This window comes from Staurois parvus, unplaced genomic scaffold, assembly GCF_062004578.1.
Source record: "Staurois parvus isolate SC_StPar_1 unplaced genomic scaffold, SC_StPar_1.0 ptg000414l, whole genome shotgun sequence".
NCBI lineage: Eukaryota > Metazoa > Chordata > Amphibia > Anura > Ranidae > Staurois > Staurois parvus.
Window position 1 is genome coordinate 1,205,229 of NW_028318210.1, and position 10,338 is coordinate 1,215,566.

A 10,338-nucleotide genomic window follows, 5' to 3' on the forward strand; every position below is an offset into this window, starting at 1 on the left:
ATGACACTGAGGGTGTTAGAGACAGTGTGTAGTGTTTTCCATGTTTGTTCAAATAAACACATATAAGACATCAGCTTGATGTATATAGTCCTATCAATATCTTATCAAAGTGACTCTGTGGGAGGGAAACAAATGTCAACCAAAAATGTCTTGTAAGGAAAGACTTTATACTAACCTTGTTTGATGTCCATTCTTTGAATCTTTCCTTTTCTAAACTATGCTTCCACAAAGAATCCAGCACACTTCTGGAAGTGTTGGATGCCTGTCTGATGACATATCAGCAGGTGAGAGAAACCAAGAAGCATGGTGGAGCATGCAGGTATCCAGCACACCTGAAAGTGTGTCAGATATGAAGATACTTCTAGGAGGCAAAGCTCTGCAGCACAGGGAAGATTCAACAAACATGTTATGGACCAAGTAAGTATCTTGATTTACAGGACATTTTTTGGTTTGTTTCCCTCTGACAGGGTCGCTTTAATGTTTAATAATGATTTTTTTATATAGAGTTTGAAAAAAAAATTATATATATATTGATAAATAATAGTGGTGAAGCGCTAATATATAAATCCAATAAAATATATATACAAAGTGCTGAATGCGTGATATTTCAAGTGATAAGGTGCAGAAACATGGTCCCAAACATGGACCTATACAAACTGTAAATACACACATGTGCAAAAAACGTCCATGCAAAAATGGTAAATATATGTGCTTCAGTTGTCACTCCACAAAACTTTCTGTGCTTGTGCGACACTCAGGTGGATCAATATCCTAGATTGTAAGCTCCAAGGAGCAGGGCCCTCAAATCCCTCTTGTATTGAATTGTATGGTTACTGTATTGTCTCCCATTATATTGTAAAGCGCTGAGCAAACTGTTGGCGCTATATAAATCCTGTATAATAATAATAATAATAATAATATCCATAAATGGCCAGATTGCCCCCTCACCTCCTTACCACAACCCCTCAGGGCCACAACGCTTTACACAGCAACACACTCAACACCATGTGGCATTACATGAACCCGGCTCCAATGGCTCCTCAGTTGTAGTTCTCCCTTCTAATGGTGGTCACCGCAGCACAACTCATAGGTATACACCATTATACCAAGGCCATATGGGACTAAACAGAAGAGATCTCCATAGTGCAACTCTTATTTATTAATAACAAAGCAAAAACGCCAAATGAACACTCACAGTAAGCTGGTTTCCAAATAAGCAGTTTCCCATATGCTATGGGTGTATTGCAGGCAATGAGAGTACTAAGATGGCGCCGACCAGAAGTGCGTCACTGCGCTTTACGCGTTACGTCACGATTTTAACATGTGACTTCCTCAGGATAGATATATATATACAGTATGTGTGTGTATATGTGTATGTATGTATGTATGTATGTATGTATGTATATGTGGGCAGGCATATTTACAATTAGCACTTAGAAAGGCCCATGTCCTATAAGAAAGCATGTGTGGTCTAGAATTTGGAATAAAAGGTATTCTTAAGCCCCATTCACACTTTCTGCTCCTTTCCCTATGTTAGAATATGCTCAACATGCAGAACACCACTATTTCCTATTGACTTTGTTCACACTTGTACGTTCAGTCTCCCCACACTTTACACCCTATGCTCAAAAAAATTAGTTGTTTTTAGCATATTTATTTGTTTTTGGTCCCATGGATTTCAATGGGAGTGCCTACAAATGTGCGCCGCACATGTTTTTGTGAGGTTTTATGCTTGAAGAACTCCTCTTCTACTACAGAACATCTCTCCTTCCCTTGCCCAAAGCAGGAAAAAAATGTCTGAAACTTGATACAGATGCTAAATTACTTAAAAAATGCCTGTAAAAAATGTATGAATTTAGGCCACTGCAAGGTGGTGTATGGTGCCTGAATTGCTTTCTTAGAGCTAATAAATATGTACTCTTTCTTGCTTGAATGAAAATGCTTAACACACTCATTAGTAAACAAAAATGTATATAGGAAGCGCAGTAGGTACTGTTTGATGACTTTGATGGTCCAAGATCGAGAGTGAGGGAACTCCAAAGTTCTATATTCTAGAGCAGTGGTCTCCAAACTGCGGCCCCTTGCCTGCGTATATCCGGTCCTTGGGGCACTATTACTCCCAGTGACACCAACAAGGGGGCACAATTTCTCCCACTGACACCAATGATGAGGCACTATTCCTTCCCCTGATACCAATGATGAGGCACTATTCCTTCCCCCGATACCAAATGATGAGACACTATTCTTCCCATTGACACCAATGACTGGGCATTATTCCTTCCCCTGATACCAATGATGGGACACTATTTTGCCCAATGACACAAAAAATGGGACACAAGTTCTCCCACTGACAGCAATAACGAGGAACTGTTCATCCCACTGACACCAATGATGGGTTACTATTCCTTCCACTGACACCAATGATGGGGCATTACTTACTCCCATCGACACCAGGGCATTTTCTGTGCACATTGACAGGCTGGACATCCAAAGTCTGAAAACCGCAAACTGGCCCTTTGCTTAGAAATTTTGGAGATCCCTGTTCTAGAGGTTCAGTATCTGTTCATAACATATTATATACTCTATAAAAAAGTACTAAGCGTGAAATGCATAGGAACTGTGTCCTGTGCTATTTAACAAACCAAGAAAGACATTTTCAAAAATCTGCTTGTATGATGGATACTTTTTATTGGGAATGTATATTTTGCACATTGTTGATGCTTACAACCTGTTGGACAAACCCATCCAATAGGATGAAAAAAGCATCAATAATGTGCAAAGCATACACTGCCAATGAAAAGAACCAGATTGTGAAAAATGTCTTTCTTAGTTTATTAAATGGCACAGGACCCAGTTCCTATGCATTTCACACTTATAAGCAGTTTTTCAAAAAGTATATAATATAATCAAATATTGAACGTCTAGAATATACTACAGAAGGGGCTCTGCCATAATTGCAGTTGAAAAAAATATACAAAAATCAGATATTGACAATTATCTGGAAAGTGCTCAAATGGAAAGTATGTTGCATCACAAGGGGCTTAAAAGTATTTAGGATTTGCAGTGAGTACCTCAGTGATTTTTATTGGCAGCTTGATCCACTTCTATGGATAAGTAAGTGCCCAACGCTGTGGGGGTCCTCATCTACTGGCAAGTCTTACACTGATTTTTTCTGATTACACATACTATCTGCAGTTCTATATATGAACTCTCATTGAAAGCTTGATTAGGATTGGAAACTTGACTGATCCATCATAATTAGTGCCACCATCCCACTAGGCCTCCACGCATCACCTAACAGCCGAAAGAGTGGCTTGTATATTATAGGAATAGAGTTTGTAAATATATCTACTGTCTGAACTGTCAAGTAGGATTACAGCACAGTTCTTGTTTTTCTGAGTCTGATTCTTATGGGAAGAAAGGTTTGTAGTTACGTTTGTAATATAGGAAAGGTCTGCAACTCCTATTGTCCACTACTACAACAGAAATTATGGTCTGACACAAGAAGCACCAGTGCTACATACCAAAGAACCAATCCAAGTAGAGAACCACACATCCTACTACAATTGAACAGGAAACGCCCATGGCTAGACAATCAGACGTTTAAAAGGTGTTCATAAAAAGAACCATGCACCCTATTGTATATTCCTCCATATGTACGACAGGTTTCCCTGCCCCTTGTCTGCCTTGTAGGAAACAATGGAACATGTCTTGCTGTATGTTATGTTGACTCAAGGTACTGACATTTAACAATTCTGGTTGTAGACTGCCATATTGTAATAGACAACTAGTGATGGCAGTTGTCACCTGCTATCTTATAACTTCATCACTCCTGACCACAGCAAGACAAGGTGGCTTCAGAAATTTATGACTATACTTATTATGATATTATACTTTATTAAATCATCAGTGCTTTTTTACTGACAGTGCACAATTCAGGAGCTGTCACCTGTGTTCCTGATCTGCTACAAATCTCCTGACATTCAACAATATTTCAGGTGTTTATAAGTTACCACATGCTAAGCAATAAAAAAGTGAGTCCTCAACAAATGTGCGGCAATTCCTCTAATCTAAGTGAATCCTATCTTCCCATGCACAATTTTACATGGGAAATAATAAGACTCACCATATTAAGGCGATTGCAATTTGTGAACGCAAATCAGTAGATATGGGTGATGGAGAATAAATATAATTGGAAATACCAGAAGGTAAGCAACAAATAAGTAGCTGTTGATAAAGGGCAAATTATTACATTTACCCATTCATGAACAAATCCCTTATGCTTATTATTATTAGAATTTTTGAGTTCTATATAAATGAACCCAATATTATTAGCATTATTATAGTTGTAGAGTTAAAAATGCTGGCTAAAGTCGAGGCAGTGCTGGCAAAGCTCCAGTTAAAATTACCATAAAATGTAGGCTGCCCATTCTATTGCTATTTCCATTAATTTAATTTGCTATCCATTACATCAATATTGTGTTGCAACAGCATACAGGCCATTGGCTGCTTCTGCATCCATTTGAATCTTTCTACTAAATTGTCTTACGTTTCAGTTCTTTTTTTCCACACCTCAGTTATGAAACATAAGCACATTTTCTGCTTTCTGTGTCTCAAACACACTTATTTAGGTTGTCTATGTCTACCACAATTAAGAACAGTTTTGCATAGAACTGCAATGCTGCAAGAGAGCAAATCAGACATTCTGGCTGTATAGTAGTAAATAGGTAGGGGAGGGGACTGTGAATGCGCATGCTTTTATCTGTTCTTAGTGAAATCATACAGGTTGGCTGAAATTAACTCCAGTGTAGACATATTACTGTGTAAGCTAGAAACATATATAAAAAAAAAAAAAAAAAGAACAAAGCAGGTTTTATACAACAAGCAGGGAACTTTGCTGATGCTAGACCTGGTGAAGCGTGAGGAGTGAAGAATATTGTCAGCATCTGTGATGAATGACTTTTTACTTGCTTTTCAACTAATCATATTACTGAAAACCAAGAAGTGAAAAGCAATTTTTCTCTATAAGTATTGCTGGTCACCCAAAGATGTTGTTTCAGATCGGTGTGTCCAATCAACAACATTTGTCAACTGTCTAATGTGAAGGTCCACCAAGCTGGGTATCATCTGAATAGACTGTTTAGGCAGGTCTTCACATTACACAATTTTTGATAAATTTTACTGGTTTTGATCAGTCTGAAACCAAATTTGTCTCTGCGTGGCAGGCATAAACTAAGTCCACCCAACTGCAAAAATTTAGTAAAGAGACACAATTTGCATGGCAAAGTACCCACTGGCTATTTACTTATGCTTGGGCTCCATCCATGTATGTGAGCTCCATCCAATGAAGTTCTGGTCTGCTACCCAAACATGGCCATTTATTATCTAAAGCTATAGGACTTACTTATACTTGCCTTCAAACTCTCTGCCTAGGCGTGATTGCTACAATAGTAGTGGTTGTTGTAGCAACTCACATGGCACATTTTGGCTAATTAAGCAGCTGGTACTTGTCTTTTGATTTTTTCCATGCGACAATGATTTATGGACATGCTAGGTCTTTAAACCGATACATCAATAAAAATAAAAAGAATTCATTTCTCAATTTCTGCAGACCAATGGAATCAGTGGAAATATTCCCAAGTAACAGATATGGCCACAGACTGGGCTTTACATTTCCCATGTTGTCTCATTTTGAAAGACTGCAAATAATTAATGGAATTGGATAACATAAAGGAGATGCTGAAATGAACATTTGTTCTGATATACAAAATAGATTACTTATTATTACCTGGAAAGCTCTAGTAAATACTATTAAGGCACACATATCTAATTAGCCTAGTTGAGGATTGAGGCTTCTGAGACAGTATGCAAAGGCTAGCTCTCTAAGAACCAGCTGCAGCATTACACGAGCAACTCCAACCACCCCACATAGGTTGTCTATTCAACCCTTAAAGATCAAATAATAAGCAAGCAGAACTATCTTACCATATCATAAACATTGAGTATAACTGGTTCATTGGCCATTGCGAGTCCTGTCCTTTGCTTATGACTCTCCAAGGTGTGTAAGATCCCTCTGGTCAATACTGCAATTGCTTACAGAAGGAAGAGAGGTTTTCATTCTAGGTCCTCCAAACAAACCGCTCGGGGGCTCTTTTCAGTCAAAGTTAAGGTAAAAATAGGTTTCTTTCTGACACCACAGCTCATGGATATAGCTAGAAGTGACCACCAGGTCTGGTGAGAACCCCAAGTTCTATGTTCTACAATCCAAAACCCAAGGGGACATCATTAGAGAAATAAAGCAGTGTACTAAAGAATCTGCTGCAGTGCATTTGCCATCTGCATGCCAGTGACCTTTACAGTGCTTAAGGTTAGCTCGGCGTTTAAAAACATGCTGTTCTTCTCTGCATCATCCAATCCACTCAGTTGTGCAAGATAGAGACCTCTGTCTATCCTTCTCAGTCTGGCGGCTAGCACTGCACAGATTGCAGGGAGACGGTATCATGCATAAGGCAAGGATGGCTTTAAATCTGGGATTTGTATCCTGTGTTTATCTCTGCTCGTGGGAATATTGACTGTTCACAGAGCCCTTGATGCTGCTGCTGATGCTGTTTCCAGGATAATAAGGGAGGGAGACAAGTCATGGCTTATGATGTAAGGAGCTGAGACAGGAAGGAGTTGTGCCATCCATGGGTTTTCGGCTTAGAAGAGGTATGACCCTGGTGCTGCCACAGTGCAGGCTATGTAGTATCCATAGAAAAATAGGGACAGGATGACCTAATCTAAATAGAAGGAGGAGTTCTGGCTGGATGCCTAATAGATGTGAATGGGAGTTGCAGGGAGGCCAGTTACATCATACAGCATCCCCGGTCCTCAGGAGACGGAGGTAGAATCATGAATACTGCATGTGAGCCATTCATGAAGCACAACTGAGAGTTCCCCTCTTTATTTTACATCCAGCATGTGGAATCCCTAATGAGATACTTAGCGAGCTCATTTCTGGCAAGACTTACAGACAAACGTTCTGTTAACCATTTCAGTACAGGAAAATGCTGCAGCTATTTGGAAGCTTCATCTAATCGCTCATCAAAATAGAAAAGGTTATACTTTTTTAGAAAGTATAAATAATGTTGTTTCTCAGATAATAATGACAAAGATGGCTCGTTAAGGTTTAAATAAGGATTACTCATTTTTGGAAATGGTTTTCAGAAACTTTACTTACTTGTGCTCCAGAAGGTTTTACCCCCTTTATGACTACGTCATTTTTTGCTATTTGACAGTGCGCTGCTTTAAATTGCGTGGTCATGCAACACTTTACCCAATTTAAATTATATATAGATATATATATATATAGATATATATATATACACACACACACACAATATATCTAAATATATATATCTATAGAGACAGACAGACAGACAGACAGACAGACAGACAGATAGATAGATAGATAGATAGATAGATAGATAGATAGATAGATAGATAGATATTGTTTGTGACAGGTGTTCAGGAAGAACTAGGGGATGTGTTCAGGATGGGAGATATGTTTTTCCCAGGTTCATGCTCTACACAGACTGTTTCTCCTGTTGTGCTGTATAGTGAGCCTGTGTGGCTCACTGATGATGTAATTAGCTCAGATGTAATGCGTTAAGGGCTCTGGGCTCTATAAAAACTCCCAGGCTGCATAGGTAGAATGCTCCAACCTGGAACCAGTTTCATTTGCAGGACAGACTGGGGAGCAACCAAACCATCCTGTGGGGAGAGAGAATCTGTGTGATCTTAGACTGTGTGAATATCCCATGTCTGAGCAGCGGTAGGCTGTATTCAGACAGCTAGATAGGAAACCTGTGTTTGCAGTTAGACGCCCAGTGTAGCAAAGTTTTATTTTCTGTTTGTATTTTTTTGCTGTTTTGACCATATGCACCGTGTTCACCGGACTTTGTAAATAAAGCACAACTTTTCACCAAGTACCTGCTGTCGTGCTGAGCCTCTTTCACGGTGTTCTGACCCATCCAGGGGGTCAAGCACAACCTGCTGCTGGGCTAATCCCTCACAATATATAGTACACACACTATATTGCCAAAAGTATTGGGACGCCTGCCTTTACACACTCTTTAATGACATCCCAGTCTTAGTCTGTAGGGTTCAATATTGAGTTGGCCCATCCTTTTCAGCTATATGTCTGTACGAAACTTGCTTTGTGAACTGGTGCACAGTCATGTTGGAACAGAAAAGTTCCATCCCCAAACTGTTCCCACAAAGTTGGGAGCATGAAAATGTCCAAAATGTTTGGTATGCTGATGCCTTAAGAGTTCCCTGCACTGGAAATAAGGGGCCAAGTCCAACCTCTGAAAAACAACCCCACACCATGATCCTGCCTCCACCAAACTTTACATTTGGCACAATGCAGACAGGCAAGTACCGTTCTCCTGGCAACTGCCAAATCCAGACACATCCATCAGATTGCCAGACAGAGAAGATTGATTTGTCGCTCCAGAGAACATGTCTCCACTTCTCTAGAGTCCAGTGGTGGCGTGCTTTACACCACTGCATCGACGCTTTGCATTGCACTTGGTGATGTAAGGCTTGTATGCAGCTGCTCGGCCATGGAAACCCATTCCATGAAGCTCTCTATGCACTGCTGTTGTGCTAATCTGAAGGCCACACAAAGTTTGGAGGTCTTTAGCTATTGACTCTGCAGACAGTTGGCGATTTCTGCGCATTGTTTGCTTCAACATGCACTGACTCCGCTCTGTTGTGGCCTACCACTTCGTGGCTGCATTGCTGTTCTTCCCAGTTACCACTAACAGTTGACCATGGAATATTTAGTAGCAAGGAAATTTCACGGGTGCACTTATTGCACAGGTGGCAACCTATCACGGTACCATCTTTGAATTCACTGAGGTCCTGAGAACAACCTATTCTTTCACAAATGTTTGTAGAAGCAGTCTGCATGCTTGGGTGCCTGATTTTATACACCTGTGGCCATGGAGGTGATTGGAACACTTGAATCCAATGATTTGGAGGGGTGTCCCAGTACTTTTGGCAATTTAGGCCTGTTTAACATGGGCGTTCCTAATGTCCGTTTTTTATCTTTCCATTTATGGATGAAAAGCGGACACCCATGTATTTCTATGGATGATTATCTGTTTACATCCCTTAATGTCCGTATCTGTTAAGATCCATTTTTTTGAATGGAAGAAAGCCCTATTTTTCTTCCGTAAAAAAAAAATGGACCTGACAAAACTGATGTAAACGGATGTAAACTAATGAAAAATGGATGTAAACACATGAAAAATGGATGTAAACAGATGAAAACCGGATGTAAACTGATCCGTTTTTGCTTGGAAAAAATGTGACTGAAATGATGAAAAAACGGAACACCCATGTGAAAGGGGCCATAGTGTATATACAGTGCCTTGAAAAAGTATTCATACCCCTTGAAATTTTGTCCCCACATTTTGTCATGTTACAACCAAAAACATAAATGTATTTTATTGGGATTTTATGTGATAGACCAACACAAAGTGGCACAATTCTGAAGTGGAAGGAAAATGATAAATGGTTTTCAAAATTTTTACAAATAAAAATCTGAAAAGTGTGGTGTGCATTTGTATTCAGCCCCCGAGTCAATAGTTTTTAGAACCACTTTTTGCTGCAATTGCAACTGTCTTTTTTGGGAATGTATCTACCAGCTTTGCATATCTAGAGAGTTATTTTTTTGCCCATTCTTCTTTGCAACATAGCTCAAGCTCTGTCATATTGGATGGAGAGCGTCTGTGACCAGCAATTTTCAAGTCTTGCCACAGATTCTCAGATGGATTTAGGTCGGGACCTTGACTGCACCATTCTAACACATTCATATGCTTTGATCTAAACCATTCCATTGTAGCTCTGGCTGTATGTTTAGCGTCGCTGTCCTACTGGAAGGTGAACCTCCGCCTTTTGTAGACTAACAGGTTTTCTTCTAAGATTGCCCTGTATTTGGCTCCATCAATCAACTCTGACCAGCTTCACTGTCCCTAATGAAGAAAATCATCCCCACAACATGGTGCTGCCAACACCATGGTTCACAGTGGGGATGGTGTGTTCAGGGTGCTGTGCAGTGTTAGTTTTCTGCCACGGATAGAGTTTTGGTTTTATGCCAGAAAGTTCAATTTTGGTCTCATCTGACAGAGCCCCTTCTTCCACATGTTTGCTGTGTCCCCCACATGGCTTCTCACAAACTGCAAATGGGACTTCTTATGGCTTTCTTTCAACAATGGCTTTCTTCTTGCCACTCTTCCATAAAGGCCATATTTGTGGAGTGCATGACTAATAGTTGTTCTGTGGACAGAT

General features: G+C 39.9%; 1 protein-coding gene across 1 annotated transcript in view; it reads right to left on the reverse strand.

The window, feature by feature from the left end:
• Positions 1-6,864, reverse strand: part of LOC149454918 (deubiquitinase DESI2-like) — a 139,536-nt gene extending 132,672 nt beyond the window's left edge. The window contains exon 1 of the mRNA XM_089686836.1: positions 5,986-6,864. Coding sequence (XP_089542962.1) covers positions 5,986-6,024 — 39 coding nt within the window. The 5' untranslated portion in view covers positions 6,025-6,864. The remainder of the gene's footprint in view (positions 1-5,985) is intronic.
• Between the last annotated feature and the right edge of the window lie 3,474 nt (positions 6,865-10,338).